Source organism: Heterodontus francisci, chromosome 9 (assembly GCF_036365525.1).
Source record: "Heterodontus francisci isolate sHetFra1 chromosome 9, sHetFra1.hap1, whole genome shotgun sequence".
Classification (NCBI taxonomy): domain Eukaryota; kingdom Metazoa; phylum Chordata; class Chondrichthyes; order Heterodontiformes; family Heterodontidae; genus Heterodontus; species Heterodontus francisci.
In genome coordinates this window covers 73,791,999-73,811,873 of record NC_090379.1, presented here as the reverse complement: position 1 = coordinate 73,811,873, position 19,875 = coordinate 73,791,999, and the positions used below count along the sequence as shown (strand labels likewise).

The following is a 19,875-nucleotide window of genomic DNA, read 5'->3' as shown; positions in this document are numbered from 1 at the left end:
GTTTTTCAAAGGAATATATTTTTGTTGAACATTTTTATTGTTTCTTTAAAGATTTCCCACTGTTCATTTACCGCCATACCTTTTAGTCTATTTACCCAATTTACCTTAGCCAGTTCTCCCCTCATGCCTACATAATTGGCTTTGTTTAGGTTTACGATTCTTGTTTGTGATTGGAGCATGTCATTTTCAAGCTTAACATGGAATTCAATGGTATTATGATTACTGTTTCCCAGTGGATCTTTTACTATGACAATGCTAAGTAACCCTGCTTCATTACACAATACTAGATCTAAAATAGCTTTATCCCTAGTTGGCTCCACAACGTATTGCTCCAAGAAACTGTCCTGAAAACATTCTACGAACCATTCTTCTAGACACTCCTGCCAATTTCATTGTCCCAGTCTGTATGAAGATTAAAATCCCCTACATTGCCTTGCACATGGCGAAGTGGCGAAGACCAGAGGTGGGCTGCCATTGCTGCATGTCCTTATGCTGTTGGAGGGGGACACTATGGAGCTTACCAGACCGCAGGATGGAAGCATCATGCGGATGGAGAGACAGCGGCACCTTCCCAAGATAGTAAGTATGGTCGACATGGGACTCAGTGCTGTATCTGCAATGATGGAGCCATGCTGCCACACAGGGGTCTGCATTGTAGGGGTGTCTGCAATGGAGGGATGGCAGGCCCTTGACCCTTACATGTCGTCGTTCTGTCACACAGGTCAAGCTTTGCCAAATCAGACACCAGTGGAAAATGCTACGGATCCTGCCACCTCTGAGCGGGAGGAAGGAGCCTCAGAGGGTCCATTGGCACTTCATACTCCTTCACTCTCTACCAGTGCAGATACATGCACCTGGGTGGGTTTGTCTGCAAGTTTAGATCTGGGCACAGAATCTGGTGAGCGCAGCACAGATGCACCCAGGTAGCTGATGGAGGTGGTGACAGCCCAGGCCTCTGACAATAGGAGGACTGCGGGAGGCCAGGCCCAAGCTGAGCCCCAGGCCCAAGCCCTGACTCTAGTGTCGACAGTAGCAAGTGAAATGCTGCAGCTGCATCAAGAGGTGCAACAACATCTGACAGAGATACCAGAGGCTGTGTGTGCCCAAACATGGTCGATGGAGGAGCCCATCCAGGCCTTGAGCTCAACATTGTCTCTGACTGGTGCTCGAGTGGCATCCTCCGTTGAGAGATTGGCAGATCTGATGGAGAGCCAAATACAGCAGAACCTTCAGTGTTTGTGGAATATTCATGCAGACCTCGATACCCTTGTCCTGACCATGGCTGCAAGGCACCTGTGGCAAGACGAGAGGGGGAAGGGTACCTCGAGTCACCACCAGATTCTGCCCTCTCAGGTCAGCAGGGAGGTAGCAGTCTGCCTTGGTAGGGAGGAGTGTAAGCCTCCTGTAGCTGGAGGCTCCTCTCAGGGTGATCCGTGTGGGCAGCAGCTCCTCTGGCCCTCTGCCAGTATAGTCAGTTCCACCAACAACCCTGCCAAAAGAGGGTGGTACAGCTTCTTTGCAGGAGGCCCACAGCACTTTTTTATTGTTTCATGGGATGTGGGTGTTGTTGGCCAGACAGCATTTATTGCCGATCCCTAATTGCCCTTGAGAAGGTGGCGCTGAGCTGCCTTCATGAACCACTCCAGTGCATATGGGGTAGTGCTGTTAGGAAAGGAGTTCCAGGATTTTGACCCAGCAACAGTGAAGGCGATATAGTTCCAAGTCGGGATGGTGTGTGGCTTGGAGGGAAACTTGGAGGGGAGCATGCCAGAGCTCTCCAGGTTCAAGGCATCCCAAGGATGGCCGTCAAGGTCATCCATAGCCATAGGGCACCAAGGTCAGCAAGCACCCTCCACCTCAGCTGACAGTGCAAGAGCAGCATCACGTAGAGTTCATGTAAATGAATTAAGAAGTGCATTTAGAATCATTGGGTTATCGCGGGTGAGCGTTTTTCATTATACTGTCTGCCTCCATTTTGACTGTACATAAATCAATCTTTACTACTAGGCATGGACTCCCTCTCTTTTTCCTCCAGCAATGGTTTGACCCTTTGCTGCATCCCAACCTCTAGTAAGAAGCTGGAGGTGATTGCTGATGCTGTGAGGCAAAGGCCTGCTCAGGTTGGGAAAAAGAACCCGACCTGAACCCGACCGATCTGCAGCGGACCCGAGCCTGACCTGGCCCGAGTCCCTTCAATTTCACCCCAAATCCAACCCCGACCCGAGCCCGACCCCACTCGACCCGACCCGAGCCTGACCCGACCATCCCTTTACTTACCTTCCGACTGGGAAGCTCCACAAAGCTGCAGTGCATGCGTGATGATGTCATAGTGATGTCACTCGCTCACTGTGCAGACTCTGTTTTGTCCTGGACTCCCGGCTCAGGTAAGTTTTTTATTTTTATTACTTACTGTGTGTGTCCGACCCGACCCAACCCAAGCACGACACATGTCGTCGGGTCCTGTCGGTTTCGGGTCGGGTAGCAGGCCTTTACTGTGAGGGCTCCACTCTAGAGCCTCCCCAGATCAGCACTGCACAAATATTCAATAAGACAATACAGTGGGCGGCACAGTGGCGCAGTGGTTAGCACCGCAGCCTCACAGCTCCAGGGACCCGGGTTCGATTCCGGGTACTGCCTGTGTGGAGTTTGCAAGTTCTCCCTGTGTCTGCGTGGGTTTTCTCCGGGTGCTCCGGTTTCCTCCCACAAGCCAAAAGACTTGCAGGTTGATAGGTAAATTGGCCATTATAAATTGTCACTAGTATAGGTAGGTGGTAGGGAAATGTAGGGACAGGTGGGGATGTTTGGTAGGAGTGTGGGATTGGTGTAGGATTAGTATAAATGGGTGGTTGATGTTCGGCACAGACTCGGTGGGCCGAAGGGCCTGTTTCAGTGCTGTATCTCTAATCATTAAGGAAGGAATGGTGAAAGATGGCTGCATAAAGGAAGGTCTTTATTAGATAAGGTACAAGGGTCATAAAGGACCAAATGAACCACTAATGTATAAGGGCATTGTGAGCCTCCCTTGCATGCCTCTCATGTCCAATGTCATGTTGCTCCTGGCATTCTTCATTTTGCCAAGCTTGCCTATCTTCCTGCTCCACATCCTCATTGTCTAAGGAGGGAGTCCACTCCTCATTTCCTCGTTGCTCATTGGTTCCTCCCTCTACAGGGCAAGGTTGTGCAGTGCACAGCAAACCACGACACTACAGGACACCATTACTGGGGCATACTGAAGGTCTCTGAATCTCATCTTCAGCAGACCAATGGCCTGCTCAATGGTAGCTTGCATTGTCCTGTGACAGGCGTTGTACCTCTCTTCTGCAATCATGCGTGGGTTCCTCGCAGGCGTTAGCGGCCGTGTCCTCAATGGGTAGCCCTTCTCTGCAACGTTCCATCCCTGAAGGCAGGAGGTAGGGTGGAAAAGCTCAGGAAACTGGGACTGCCTCAAAATGTAGACATCATGGCAACTTACTGGAAGGTGTGCGCAGACCTGCAGGATCTGTTTATGGTGGTTGCACATCAGTTGTACATTGAGGGAGTGGAAGCCCTTCCTGTTGATGAAGTCCCCTGGCTGGTGTTTCAGAGCCTTGATGGCCACATGCGTGCAGTCAATGATCCCCTGCACCTGGTCCCGAAACCAATAGCCCTCTCTGCTTGTGAGTTGGGATCCATGTGGAAGCACATATAATCTCCAGCCCTCCTAAATAGGGCATTGGTGACCTCCTTGATGCACCGCTGTGCTACAGGCTGCGGGATTTCATAAATGTCCCCTGTGGATCCTTGGAATGATCCGATGGCATAGAAGTTCAGTTCCACAGTGACCTTCAGGGCCACTGGCATTGGATTGCCGCCCAGTCCCCTTGGGCACAGCTCATTATGTATCATTACACACAGGTCAATGACGACCACCCCGGACGGCTGTAGTCTTCATTGGCACTGCCTTTCGAACATCTGCAGATAGTTGAGCCTCGACCTATAAACTCTTATTTATTTTATTTATAGATACAGCACTGAAACTGGCCCTTCGGCCCACCGAGTCTGTGCCGACCAACAACCACCCATTTCTACTAACCCTACAGTAATCCCATATTTACTGCCACCTACCTACACTAGGGGCAATTTACAATGGCCAATTTACCTATCACCTGCAAGTCTTTGGCTGTGGGAGGAAACCGGAGCACCCGGCGAAAACCCACGCGGTCACAGGGAGAACTTGCAAACTCCACATAGGCAATACCCAGAATTAAACCCGGGTCCCTGGAGCTGTGAAGCTGCGGTGCTAACCACTGCGCCACTGTGCCGCCCCACTGTGCCGCTTACTGGAGGATACTTCATTCTCTGCCAGCCACCTCCCTCGCTCTCTTCTCTTCACTCTTCTGCCACATCCAGAGGCCACTGAGGTTCCTCCTGTGGGCTCATAGTCCGTTGCGGTGCTGCTGAAGGTGCCCGGCCCTCCCTCCCGTTCAGGTGCACTTCATCTCCAATGAGATCCACGAAGCTTGGGTGAATGAGGCCCATGATAAATGGCCTCTTCCTTAAAGGCTGTCTTCCCTTACCAGTGTCTCCCTCTTGATGCCCATGCTTGTGACCCTTGCACAGGTGTTGCTTGCCTGTTGCCCTCTTGAATTGGACCCCCTGCAGCCAACCATCCCCTCACTTCTGACACATTAAGCTCAGCCCTCCATTCGTCATTCATGGCCCTTCCAGGCTCTCGACGTTTGCCTTTCAATAGCCTTCGGTTCCAGGCAGGCATAATCTGCCACCTCGATGTTGCCTCCTTGAAGGAAGCGAGACTCTGAAGTCCTGTGAAAGCCGTGCACCGTTTGTAAAATTGCATCTGACACATAAAATCGTTTTCAATTGGCCATTTACCTAGTTTAATTACCCACCCACTGCGTCGCTGTCAGATCTCCGCCCTCCATGTTTGCCGCCATGGACAAAATCGGGATGGGACATCACAGCGTTTGACTTCCTGTCCAATGTGTCCCATTCCAATTTTATATCCTTCCATGCCTCCATTCCCGTCCACATTGTTCCCTTAAAATTCTCTGATTGAAACTAAATGCAGTACTTTATGACCAAACTGGGCACTGACCAAATGCACAGTTTTAGCATAACACTCTCCAATTTGTACTCACAGAAGTTATTTCATCCATGTTTGATTTAGGGTTCTTTTGTAACAGAGTTCTTAATATCTTAGTATTGTAAGAATTTCCTAGTACTGCTAAGTATCTACAGTTAATCTGATCTCCAAATTCTTTTTTCTGCCTCTAACTAAACTCTTAACATGTTTCTTAAAGTTCTTGGAGGAGAAATTTGTTCACATAGCACTGCTTGCGCCGATTTCCTGGGAGCAGACAGCAGCATGGGGCGTTACCTTGAAGCAGCAATTTCTCACCTTTCTCCTTGCTTTTATATGCATAAATCAGTTAAAATAAAATGATTTTAAATGACAAAGGAAACCATATTATTTACTACAAGTTCACTTGACTAACATTAAATTAGAAGCAGTTTAAAAGAAAAAAAATGTATAATTTTAATACAAGATTAAACAAATGTTTGTTTCCCTAGTTTCTTGAAGGAGCTGAGTTTTCAATTTTTTAAACTATTGTTATGTTAAAGTAAATAGACATCAAATAACTGCAAGGAAGTAAATGTTTTCTTTAGAAACAATCACAAATATATTTGTCTTTGTTCTTAGACTATTCTATCTTGTTTGTGTTATTGTTAAGTGAAAGAGTCAAAGACAAACAATTTTGTGATCATTCAATGTAGCATTTTTCTAGACAATGCTGAAATCCAAACCTTATCTTAGTTTTGTGGAAGTGACAGTTTTCTGTGCTTTTAGCTAACTGATGGCAGTTTTGCTTCTGCTATTAAACTATTAAACTCGGGCAGATTGCAGTCTCTGGGGCAAAATGCAATTTGCAAAGCTGGGGAGATGTGAAAAAGAATTGGCTAATCCATAAAGGATCAAGCTGAAAGATGTCTTGTTGATGCTGCAGTTGCCATGTGCATACATGTTAGATTTTTGTGGCTGAGATAATATGGCAGTTTTAAAACCAGCAACAATGATTATTTATAATGTATGGACCTGCATGAATGCACCCTGTAGTTTCACAAATACCAAATAGAAGATTGTAAATAACTTCTCAAATACCCCTTGTATAACAGACACACAAACATGGGTATATAATGGAAATTTGGATTTTAATTTGGCCTCAGCAGATCAATAAAACTCCCAACAGATTTGTTGGGTTTTTTTCATTGAACTAGTCATGCTACAGTAAATGGTTAGCATTGAAAACTTGCTAAGATGGTTTTGAAATTCTGATGGTTACTGTAGTTGGCAAAGAATTCTGTCAGATATAGGCATCCACTATCTACCTGCAACAGGCATTTACCAAACTCTGTCTCACTGTCGTCCAAGCTAAGAACTCTTCCAGTTACCTGGCAGCCACTGCCTATTTACTGTGAATTCAACATACTATTGTGCCATGGTCCCAACAACTATAATCACCACAAATGGGTTAGTTAGTAGCATATACTAATATAATTAAGCAACTATAAATCATCTAATTTCTGTGGGTGATCTGGCAGAACAGCTTGCCCGCCCATCGTAGAATACACCTTATTTTCGCTAATTTTAATGGAATGAAAATCAGGTGGGCAATATGTTCTGGCAGATTACTACCCAGGTGGTGAAGATGAGAATTCAGCTTCATGGAATCTGTGTTGTGAACTATTGCTGCAAATACAAAATTAAACCATCAGAGAACTTGGATTCTACTTCAAAATCCAGTAATAGGCACGATTTTCCACACCCTTGCACATTTCTGGAATTCACAATTTTTAAATATATTTATGTGTGACGTTTTCCTGGGGTTCACAGGACTCCAGAAATGAACAAACCAAAACATGCATATGATGCAGAAATACCAGTTCCACACAGTGGCTAGATGTAGGTCTAAACCTTTGATTCCCAAATGACAAGTTTCCAGCCTCAGTCAATACAAGTGAGGGAGATACAGTTGAAAGGCAAGATGCTTAAACATGGAAAGGTGGCAAGAGAGAAGAAGGGATTACTAAGGATGGTTCTACTGGTGGTTATCTAATAAAGTTACTAAGTGGTATTGGCAAAGCCTGGGACCAGGCTACATAATCTCAGTTAGAAAATGATGCACAGTGAAAAGTAAAGCATCAATGAGTATGCAACAAATAGAAAAGGTTACTGAAACTGGGAATTTGAATACTCAATGTTTCAGTTTTGTAACAAAATGTACAAGTCTAGGGGAGAACAGTCAATGCAATTTTTTGCTGGATACACATGGCAATAAGTAAACACCTCACAGCAGCTAAAAAATACAGAGTCTTGAACCTTTGTACTTCAAAAATATTGAAGAACAAAATTAAGCATTGAAATTAGACCATACACTCGTTTTCTTAGAGGTGATCATTTTGGCTAACAAACAGAAATATGGATTTTATCCATAAAGTTTGTGGATATTCCCCCAGAATTGGGGACTCAATGTTCCGATAAAGTAAGTGGTCCTGCTGCACTACCGAAAGCGGGACTGACACCATGCGGGTGGGTCACGGGACCCTGGGTGGCACTATACCAGTGGCAGCCAATTAAGAGGAAAATGAGGGTGGCAGCCCACCTCCCAGAGCTGTGGGCCCAATCAGAGGGCTAAGGCTGCAAGAAAAAGAAGTGGGCGCCTCCATGTAGAGGTGCCTCAAAGGCAAGGTAGGTTTTTTATAAAGCTGGGGCCAGGCAGGCAGAACCCAGCGATTGGGGGGGGTGCACCCTCCTGCAGCGGCATCATAGTCATTGCTGCTGGGAGGCCCCTCTGTGGGCCATGGAGCGGCCATAAAGGATATTCCCCCCACCCCCAGGAAACTGCCAGGAGGCCGCCAGGATTTATTTGACTGTCTCCCTGCATGGCAGAGGCCTGTCCCAATGCCAGTAAAATGCCGGCGGGGGCGGGGGAAATGGCCCTTATTTGGGCAATTAATTGATTTAATTGGCCGCCCGCCTCTGGTCGGCGGGCAACTGGGCCACTAAGTTTCCTGCCGCTGGTAATATCCTGTGATGTCAGGCTCCCCTGCCGACACTTTCCACCACCATTTTCTGATGCCTCCTATCTTTCAACCTGTCTCCAGAGGACTGGTAAACTCAGCCCATGTGTTTAGTTGTAACAAAGGAAATTTTTTTTCCAATGTTTAGAATGCCATCTGCAAATTGCCCCAACTAATACTCACTATCCAAATTTACCTGTGCAAAATGGTCACATTGGGAAGTATCAGAGGGATGCCAATACCCATAGTACCATAACCCAGTACACAATCATACAATCATAGAATCATAGTAAGTTTAAGGCACAGAAAGAGGCCATTTGGCCCATTGTGTCTGTGTCGGCCGTAGGCATTTTTAGGAGCGAGTGGACAGGTTATTAAACAAAGCTTTAAAAAAAATGTAATTAAATCACTATTTTCAGTAACTTAAATTGTCACTTCATTGGCACTAATTGATAGCATTTCTAACTTCTAAGGGACAAATATATTGTGCTAACCTCAGTTCATGTTTATTCAGATAGGCAATTGTTAATTTAAGGCTAGTCAATGTGCAATCCCTCAGTCTTGATAACAAATATGTCACATTGTATGACATGAATGTTTTACCTACTCTAATTTTATGGTTTCTGTAAAAATGTTTTGTGACTGACAACATCTTTAGAATATGTCTGCCATTATGATGTAGAAAAACAGATTAATGAAAATACTATCAGGCATTGGTCTCATGGGATATTTACTGTAGAAATAATATAATCGTTTACTAAAATGATTTTCATATTAAGAAACATGTATCCAAAGATGTTGTCAAATTGATGTTTGCCTCAAATTGGAAGTTTATAACACAAAAACTATGTTACAGTAACCAATTGAAAAGTAGCAATATGCTTGTTTTAGAAATGAAGTTAAGGACCAAATTAATATATTTACATATGGTCTGAAAATTGTCTGATTGTTACAATTCACAAGTTGTTACTCAAGATAAACTTTTCAACTAGAACTTGAGAATAACTTATCTGGTTAACTAATGAATGTAGTGCTCTTAAATGAGAAATCTCAATACTAATTTTCACTGATGAATGGTGCTTCTTAATAAACTAATTTAAATCTTCTAAATTACTCTCTATAAAAGGCACTAATAAGGTTTGTGTTCATATCATTTTAAGAATGGAGAATAAATTGTAAGGATTATTCACATGGAGTTATGATAACTAAGCAGAACGCATTAATTAATCCATACTTTTGAACTTTGTTTCTGGGATATTATTAGTTTAATAAAATGAATAAAAATGTATTTTTTAAAAAGAGTCTGAATATGATTATAGAAGTTCTGGCTTAATATGCAGTAAGCAAAGCATATTCTATTCCAGTATCAGCAACTTTAAGGTAGCAACTAATAGTCATTATTTTCTAAGTATTGTGGATTTGATTGAAAAGTGAATGCTGATGTTAGACTTTAACTTCTGCCCCCTCAGGTGGAACTGACAGGCAGCAGTGTGTTTGATTATGTCCACCCTGGAGACCATGTGGAGATGGCAGAGCAGCTGGGCATGAAACTTCCCCCAGGGCGAGGCATTCTCTCACAGGGTACCGCAGAGGATGGAGCCAGCTCAGCATCTTCGTCCTCACAGTCTGAGACCCCTGAGCCAGGTGGGAATTTCAAGCAGAAAAGGGCAGGGCTGAGGGCAAGACCTTTATGAAATGATTGAGCTCTATTTACTGATGTGAAGACCAGAGGGAAACATAGATCTAGTGATAGATTCCATATAATATTACAGTTGATTGAGCAAGAATGCCTTAATTTTAGAGAAAATGTCAGAAATAAATTGGCCTACAAATAATATATAAAAATTGTAATTGTAACAATTCAGGAAATTCAGGTATTATTTGCAGTGCATCCTATTTTTTGTAATGAAATATTGTTTGCAATTTGTTACACTCAGGTTTAGCACTGTATCTTTTAGAATAGTCTTTTTTGAATTGTTGGTAGCTGTCATTTTTGTTTTTTGTTTTGAAGTACGATCTTTAAAGTACTTGTGGTGCACCAGCTAGGGATACAGTAGGGATACAACTTTGATTTAGCAAAAGCATTGTGTGCAATAATTTTATACAGGCTTGCCACCCCCATACCACACCTCCCCGCTCTCCCGCCCCTCCCGCCGCTCCTCACTGTTTAATTAGTTGAATCATGGGGGAATGAAGCGAAGCAACATTGCTCATTGGGATTCTTTCCAGACTGCTTGCAGACTTTGCATTCAGGATGTTCCCATTTTGATGGTGTTGTACTGATGATAATTTAAGTATTAAGGGAAAATCCATTTATAAATTAAACAAAATGATTTGATATCCATCAGTCCCTTAGTTCATCAAGCTGTTCAAACAGCAGGAAGATTGGCTGGTCTGCCTAGGTCTTCTGAGAGCTCTGGTAATTAGATCTGCTAAGGATTTATTCTTTACTGATTGGGGCTTTAAATTAATTGAAGTTCCAGATTTGTGGTTTTGTCCTTTTTGTACTTTTTTAAAGTAGATATTTCATATTCTTATGGGCCGGGGTGGATGAGCAAAAGCAGAAGCAGTTTAAAATGTGAATTTTCTCAGGAGGAGGAGGTGGTGGAGAATTTAATGAAGGTCTGATTAAGAGTCTAAGATCTGTTTGCTTACTTGGGAAATCATTATTATACTAAAGAAGGCATGGAAAATTTAATACGGCATTCATATTCTTGTACTGCACTGCTAACACAAATCCACTCAGGGATGTCTATTTCCAACTTAAAGTGTACTGTACATTAGACAGAATTATTAGGTATTTTTCACCTATATGTTGTCAAGGATACATGTGTGTGTGTGTTGATATAGAGGCTGCATTTCTCTCCAACAAATTGTGCAAGTTCAATGATTGCTTTGTTAAGGCACCTTTCTGATTGACCAAAAAATATTCATTAAAATCTTCCTTTTTGGATACATCTGAACAAGTCTGTCCTTGAAAATAATGCTGTTAGAACAGCTAACAGAACAATATAAGTTTGCTCCCCAACTGCTCAGACTCAACTGCAGTAATTGTTTCCATGAAAAAAATAAAATATTTTAAATAAAAATAATAAATAATAATATTGGCATTATTTTAACAAAGCAATAAATTGACTGTGGCCAATATGTTAAACATAGCAAATGCCAAAACTGTCCAATTTTAAAGCTTGCCTGTTACTCAGATTGCTGTGGTTCAGGAATAAGAAACTATTTAGTTGTAATATAATTTTTTCATCTTGATATTGTGTGTTTCTTCAATATTCATAAAGTGATCAAACAGTAACAGTAAACCTTCATGTGTACAGTACTGTGGAATTGAAGATAGGCTGATGTATTAAAGGATTGCAAACATATCCACATCAGCATTCAATCTATCAGCCTATCTTCAATTCCAAGGTAGAGTACACAAGCATTGACTGTCGCTTGAACAGCCATTACTTTAACAAGCACATTGCATTTAACAACTGAATTGGGCACATTTTCTAGGAACTATTTCATTATTTAATTCTGTGCCAAGTCATATTAATATTTCATTGCATAACATGAAGTTTTGGTGTGAGATTTTCCATACCTCTTATTGTACAATAATCGACAGAAGGTGGAGGAAGAATTCTAAAATCTAGCCAGAGTATCATGTTGGTGTTTGTTCATGGGTGATCGCACTGAATTAAATGTTTTTGTATGCATCAAATGAACACCACCTACCAGAATCAACATTTGTGGTCATTTTTAGATTAACGATTTGTTAAAGTCTTTGAATGCAATTTTGAAATATCAAAGTGTCCAGAATGTATCTTTGTAATTGCAAAAGACATAACCTATCACGATTTATTAAGCTAATAGCATTCTTAAAAAATAAACAATCCTCTTGTAACCAAAAATGGGAAAAAATGAAAGTATCAATGTACAGCAGGCCATATTTTGGGGGAGTTATGCTTTCAGCAGGCAAACAATTATTTTTGACATGAATGAGCAATAGCCCTGTATCATTACTGTAAGACCTACAGCCTCTGGATGGAAGGCACTAAACAAATTTTTTTCAACAAAATTGTATTATAACCTAAATGATTCTTGTTTAATATATGAAAAACAAACAGACATTTCTTTCTCCAACAATTGCTTACATGTACTTTAATATAGCTTTTCACCTAATCTTTAGAAAATCCTTTTATATAATTTGTGTTCCCAAATGCAGGAAAAACCCTTGTATGTAACCTTAAAATATTTATTTACTTGATACAGAATAATTATTTTAAGATATTGTTCTTTGATGTATTAAATGTTGTGTCTTAAAATAAATGAAACATAAATAATATTTAATTCAAGAAATGGACATAGGGATTAGAATAATACTGTGTATGTGTGACAATAGCATAGATAAATGCTGACAATACTTGCATCAATTTTATCTTTTGTGTATAATGCTTTTTAGTTTGCAGAATCTGCATATTTCTGTGCTCTTTATGCTGCTAGTTACTGGTTGGGTCAGTGTTCAATTAACATGAAAAATTTGCATCCTCCATACTTATGATAGCTTTTACCTGAAATTATTTTGCAGTCCATTACACTTGAAAATTCTCTGGACCGTTACAGGGTCGGTGCCAAACTGAGATGAGTTACTCTCAAAAGAAAAGAGTAAAGATGAGAGAGCCAGTCAGTGTGTGCCATCCTTATATACATCCTGCTTGGCATTTTTTCAGAGCAGTGCTGACAGAAGCCTTGGGAGTAGACCCATTCCTCACTCTTCTACAAGGATATAGGGAATAGATAGAAAGACCTGATGAAGGGAAGTAAACTAACAAACTAAAAGGGAAATTAAAAATTATTACATTTTGATTTGGTGCATTAATTTCACTTGCCATATTCAACCAAAAATGCAAGCATGCAAGCCTCATTAGTTTCACTTCTACCTCGTTTGATTAAGAGTTTCACTTTATCCATGTTACACACTTGTTCTTCAGTGAAGTTGTCTTTCGTTTCTCAGCAATATATTTTTCCTGCATTTGAGGATTTTGCACCAGGACCGCGTATTTGAAGTCAATGCTAGTTTATTATATCCCATTTATATTTATCTGGAACCTATTAAGCTGTATTAACCTCACCTACACTGCAGATAAGAATTAGAAATTGATAACTATAACAAAATGACTATTTTTTCTCTGGACCAAAACCACTTCAGGAGATAGTGGTCCTTGGGCTCCAGAGAGGTATGTTGTTTCATTATTGCGTAACAATGCTTCCAAAGCAGTCCATAATATAAATGGGATATATATGTTTTTAAAATGAGAAGTTTTTATTTTGTATTTAAAACAGGACTTCTGTTTTGATTATTCTTGCTTTTTATTTACTGCATTTCATTTTTCTAAGTTTTTGCTCTACTTTTTCACTTTTTCACTGCTTCGGTGCTCCTGCTTCCCCCTACCCAGTTCCCTCCTCAGCACATACAGTTAGCCAAGCAAGAAACTAAGCACGTGGCCTCTTCTTTGTCAGTCCCACTTATGAATTGAGCACAGGTAAGACATTTTCCAAACATTCAGGATAAATGCCTAGTTTTCCCAGGGGACCCAGCTGAGAGCAGGAATTCTTGCAAATTGATCCAGGATGAACCTGAGACATACAATTTTAAGCAACCCAACATACTTCTTAATCTGGGTGAAATGCAATAAATAAAAAGCAAGAATATTCAAAATAGTAGTTTTTAGCTTAGATTGTGTTTTTGCGAAGTGACAGCGCTCGATGCAGACCTCAAAGAAAGCTGCCCACAAAGATCTGACCATCTGTGGAGTGGATGTCACCTTTCCCGATGTTAATTTAGTTCTGGCACCAGCAATAGAAAAGGCCTTTCACCTGCTCAGTGTGTGGGAAGGGATTCACTCAGCCATCCAATCTAGCGTCACACAAGTGAGTTCACACTGATGAGAAACCTTTTAAATGCTCTGACTGTGGGAACAGCTTTAAGAGCTCCAAAGGCCTAATTCAACGCCAGCGAGTTCACACTGGAGAGAGGCCGTTCAGTTGCTCTCACTGTGCAAAGGGTTTCAGGCAGTCATCCAACTTCACTGAACACCTACGTGTTCACACTGGAGAGAGGCCGTTCAGTTGTTCTCAAAGCAAGAAGAGTTTCGGTCGGTCATCCAACCTCACAAAACATCTACGTGTTCACACCGGGGAAAGACTATTCACCTGCTCTGTGTGTGGAAAGAGATTCACTTGTTCTTCCCACCTCACTAATGACAAACGTGTTCACACTGGGGAGAGACCGTTCGTCTGTTCCTTATGTAGGAAAGGATTTATTAAATCATCCCACCATCTGAGGCACCTGTGGGGTCACAGTGGGGAGAGGCCTTTCGCCTGCCCCATGTGTGGGAAGGGATTCATATGGTCATCCCAGTTCAGGGGACACAAGCTTGTTCACACCAATAAGAGACCATTTAAATGTTCTGATTGTGAGAAGAGCTTCAAAAGCAGAAATGATCTGATGAGACACTAGTGAGTTCACACTGGGGAGAAGCCGTTGACCTGCTCCGTGTGTGTGAGTGAGATTCATTCGGTCATCCCACCTGCTGAGACATCAGTGAGTTCACATCTGTAGTTAGGTTTTGGGTGGTTAGAAATAGCTTTACTTTATTTTAGTTTTAGTTTAGTTTCGAGATACTCCACTGAAACAGGCCCTTCGGCCCACCGAGTCTGTATTCTCTAATTTGATACTAATACATTAATTAAAGGAGTCAATTTTATTTTATACCAATGTATTAACCATTAATCCTAAAACTTTGATTGAGTTATATGAGTTATATAAGTATTAACTTGTGTACGTCTTGATTACGTATCTTGAATGTAGCTTTAATAGTGTAGATGTTCAAAGAATCAGTTTCTGTAACTCACTAACACAAATTTCATATTGCACGTGTCAGCATAACTAGAATGAATAGAGCCTTTCACAGTCACGGGCAAGTATCCTACCACCTCAGGTCCCAATTAAAATTGGCCAGCAGCAGACATCACAAGGTCTGAGCCAACCATCAGGCCAAACACAAGGTAGCCTGATGGTCAGAAAGGGTTAAAAGTCAGGGTCCGCAGTGCCTCGTGTGCAGAGAAAAGAGGATTTCTAGAAGTGAAACGACAGAAGTAGAAGGACTCAAGCTGGGGAGTGGGACTGACTCCATAGCTCTGTGGAGAGCTGGCATCGACTTGATGGGCCAAATGGCCTCCTTCTGTGCTGTAAATGATTCTGATTCTATCGGTGATCTCCATATGAAGCAATAGTGATGTCAACAAGCAGAATAAGCAGCCAATTGCATTGAAGAGTTCTCATAGACAGCAAACCAGGAAGTAAAAAGCGGTGATTATCATTCAATTTGTAATTATTTTACTGAGAGCATAATAAAGATTGGGACGTATGCAAGGGATTAAGGTGGAAGCTGAAATATAAAAAATATAGTTTTTATTATTTAAAAAATCTATGGGTTTTTTTTATCATAATGGAGAAATTTGACATTCCACAAATATTAAATTATTTTTTCAGGGCTAGAGAGGTGTTCATCAGTAATTATGACTTAGTACGCCAATAAAAACCCAATTACACCTCATTCAACAAGGCATAGCTTTTTCAACGGTTTATATGGTGAGACTAATGAGGTAGTGGAAGTTCGGGTCAGTTCAAGTGATTTATAAGATTTTCATCTTCAATGGTGCATCCTGTGTTGGAGCGTGGAATCACAGACTGCAACTTCTGGATTTCTGTGTTTGGTTGTGCATGTGTGGATACTAGAGGTTGTTGTCAGTTTCACAGGGCAATGACAGTGAAAGCTGACATTTTTGCATTATTACAATCACAAAATCGGAGCCATTGTTTTAAATAGAGAATAAAAATCCCAGGATTGCTGTAGTGTTCCAGCGAACATCAACGCAAGCTTGAGGAACAGCATCTCATTTACCGATTAGGCACGCTACAGTCGGCCGGACTGAACATTGAGTTCAATAATTTCAGAGCATGACGGGCTCCCCTTTTTATCTTTAGTTATTTATTTTTTTTTTTTAATTTGTTTTTTTTTAGTTTGTTTCTACTGTGCCTACCCACTGTTTCTGTTTTTTTAATGTTTGTGCTTGGACTGCTTTGTGCTTTACAGTCTATTCACACCCTCTCTGTTCTAACACTTTATCTTTCAGCACACCATTAACATACCATTTGCCTTTGTTCCATGACCTTCTGGTCAGTTATTCTCTGTGACCCTCTGTCCTATCAGCATCTCTTTTGTTGTCTCTTGCCCCACCCCCCGCTTTACTTGCTTAAAATCTTTTACATTTCTAATATCTGCCAGTTCTGATGAAGGGTCACTGACCTGAAACGTTAACTCTGCTTTTCTCTCCACAGATGCTGCCAGACCTGTTGAGTATTTCAAGCATTTCTTGTTTTTATTTCAGATTTACTGCATCTGCAATATTTGTTTTCATAAAAATCCCAGTGTTGTATGATATACCACTGCACTGTTAAAAGATTGACAAGACCAATGGACTGCATTTTTGAAAATTCCAGTATTGTACAAAATTTGCAAAGATCTTCATCCAGAAATTACACGTATAAAGTATATGGCCAGGGTCTTTCTGACCCGCCTTCCAATTGTTTCGGCCAGGTGAGGAGGGGGTCTCAGGCTCTCCTCTTGCCCTTCCTCCTATTTGACCGCAACAGGGTTTATTCCTTTTTAAAACAGTGGTTGTGCTTACCACCTCAGTGAGTGTTTTACCTTTTTCCTTTAATGTGATTGCAAGAGAACCAATCGGACAGGTTTTCTTGAGTTTAAAAAAGAAAGAGGTAAGTTTATTATACTTAACACTCTAACCCGATTTAAAAATACGTTACACATTCACGCACACATTCACACGAGAATCACACACACACAAATACATTACAGAGGGAAACAGATTTGTTGATTTGATAAAGTCCAGAACAAATAGAACTTAAATAAGGTCTATAAATCCAGTAGACCTCGACTGAAGCTGTATTCTTGAAGTCCTCGCTGGTCAAAGTGCACTTTGGTTGGCTTGCTTTGCTCAGAGTTCTCCTGAAGGCAGAATTGGTAGTTGATTCTCTTCCCCTGGTTGCTGGCTGTAGCGGTCTGTAGGCTTGGAGGGTCTCCTAGTCGCAGATGTTTTTTTTCCCTTGATGTTTTATTTGGGGGAGGGGGAGAGAGAGAGACAGGAGCAGCCACCTACTTAGATGCCACACGCTCAGTTACTGCTAGTCTGCTGTCTGTGTCACAAAACTTCCACTTTCTTCAGAGATGAACAGGCAGTCACATGGCTCTATAAATCTTCTTTGTTTTTAATGAGGTCCAAAGTCTAAAACCTAAATCTCCTGTTAGGTGGGGTTGCCAGAGTTTATCCTCAAGAGGGAGGTCTCCACTTGTGTGCCTCAGGATGCCTTTGAATGGCTCGCTAACAAGGATCATCTGGCTAATCTACTCCGTTAGCCAAAGCATTGTTCCAGCTGGGCTTCTTGTTTGACTTTTTGTCTCCAGTTCAATCTCCTGGTATTTCAGATGTAAATGACAGTGGCCATCTTGGCTGCTAGTTTTTTTTCAAGTTACTGCAGGGCTTTTTTCCATTAAAGGTTTCATGTAAGTTTCCAACTGATTAAATTAATATTTCCCATTTGGCATATAAGGTATTCCTGACATAATCTTTCCACCCGTTCACTTTAATGGACGGAAAATCACAGGCTAATGGGCACAGAAGTGGAAACCCACATGGGCTGGATTTTCATTATGGAGGTGGGATACAGGAACCAGGCCTGGTTTTGGGTCAGAAACCAGCCTCCTGTGACAAACTGATTCAGATAGCAGTTTTCAAAGGGTAAGCCCTTAATTGGTATGGATATGGGTTTCCTGTCCACTTAGAGCCAGTGGGATTGAAAACGGCAGTGGGTCAGATCAAGTATGGGGCTCATGTAGACTTCCACGGCAGCCATCACTAAGGCTGCTGGTTGTCCTGAGGGAGAGATCTGCCTTCCACAGCACCAGAGAGGTGAGATGTCACAGGGGAGCTGAAGGCCTGACACTAGGGGCAGGGAAGACCCTCGCTTCATCAATGCCGACCTGGATCTAATGCTGAAGACCATGAGGGAGAGGAGGGAAGTCCTCATCCCAGAGGGTGGCAGGAGGAGACCACCTTGTCATGCAGCAGGGGTGCTGCTCTGTTCAGTGTGATCGACCTCTACCCCCTCTTTGGGGGAAGGAGTGAAGTACCGAGGCAGCCTGAACTGGCAGAGGATGAAGGAGTCATGGCAGCTACCAGGAAAACAAGTGCTCACATAGAGGAAACTCTTGTTTTGGCCGCAGACCAGTTGGACATTAAGGAAGTGGAAACCCTTCCTGTTGATGCATCACACTGGCCAGTCACTGGTTGCCTTGAGGGCCACATAAGCGCAAGCAATGATGCCCTGCACCTGGGGGAATCCAGGGATAGGGGCTAAACCCAATGCCCTCTGTGCCTGCACAGACCCATCTATGTCAAAGTGGATGTAGTCTCCTACCCTCCTGGAAATGGCATCTGTGATCTGCCTGATAGCCTGATGAGCTGCCGACTGCAAGATGCCATCAAGGTGAACAGCTAATCTCTGGAATGAGGTTTAGGGTGATGGAGACCTTGATGGTCACAGGTAAGGGACTGCCATGGGGCCTGTGAGGCCTCAGTTCATTGTGGATGAGTGCACACAGGTCCGAGACCATCTGCCTAGATAGGCGCAGCCTCCTACACCACTGGTGTTCTGTCATTTGCAGGGAGCTGACTCTTGGGCTGTGCACCTGATGTCTTGGGTAGCACCTTCCTCCCCTTGCACCCCCCCCCCCCCCCTCCCCACGCTGTGCTCCTCTGGCCTCCTGCTGTCGAGATGCTTGCACATACTGACGCTCATCCTGGCTGCTCTGTCCAATGTCAGAGAAGCTTGTTGCCATCTGAACTCCCTCAGCTGGGCTTTGTGCATTCATCAGCCTTCCCCTACCAACTTCTGTGCCCGAGTGCTGCCAGCAGCCTTACGACCCTCTCCAGATTCCTGCCACTCACCTCTGAGAAAAGCAAGTCGTATAACTGCAGCATTAGCTACATCTGAAACAACTGAGTTTTATTTGCTGCCTCTGCTTTAATTTTAATCAGCCCTTCTCATGGCCCTCCACATTGTTCATATCTTCACAACCCTGTTATTATGAATGCTGGACTTTGTAAAATGGTTATGTTTTAAAAACTGTGATCTCTAATGCAGTGTAAAATGTACATTTGGAGGAAACATGTGACCTCATTACAAAATCTGCCCAGAGACAAGTCAGCGGTCTTGGTTACCATGAGAACAAGGAACCAAATCAAAGACCCTTTCGAAAGCAGGGTGCAAGATTAGAACATCTATAGGACAATCGGTTTCACTCTCCCAGACTCAGAGTGTAAACAGGGAGCCGGTGCTCTAAAATGCAGTCTAGAGTTGTAATATCTAACACCTGGCAACAGAGGAAGGCCCAGGTGGTTTTGCTGTGGTCAGACATATGGGGCTGGATTTTGAAGGCTCTCCGACACCGAGAACGGTGGCGGGGGGGGAATGAAGATCACAACGGATGAGGCCTGCCACCAACCCCGATGCCAGCAGGGCCCGTACCAATCTCAGCAGCAGCAGCGAAGACTCATGGTGCCCCACCCCCCCATTGCTCATCGATAGGACCCACATTAAAATATGCAAATGGAACTTACCTTTTGTTAATATGCAGACCGCAGCAATTCTGAGAACAGGTT

General features: G+C 42.6%; 1 protein-coding gene across 9 annotated transcripts in view; it reads left to right on the top strand.

Annotated features, from left to right (window-relative positions):
• The window catches only part of LOC137373856 (neuronal PAS domain-containing protein 3), a 1,451,864-nt gene that overhangs the window by 1,259,153 nt on the left and 172,836 nt on the right, over positions 1-19,875 (top strand). For all 9 annotated transcript variants that reach the window (XM_068039328.1, XM_068039327.1, XM_068039336.1 and 6 more), the window contains one exon: positions 9,549-9,723. In XM_068039328.1, coding sequence (XP_067895429.1) covers positions 9,549-9,723 — 175 coding nt within the window. The remainder of the gene's footprint in view (positions 1-9,548; positions 9,724-19,875) is intronic.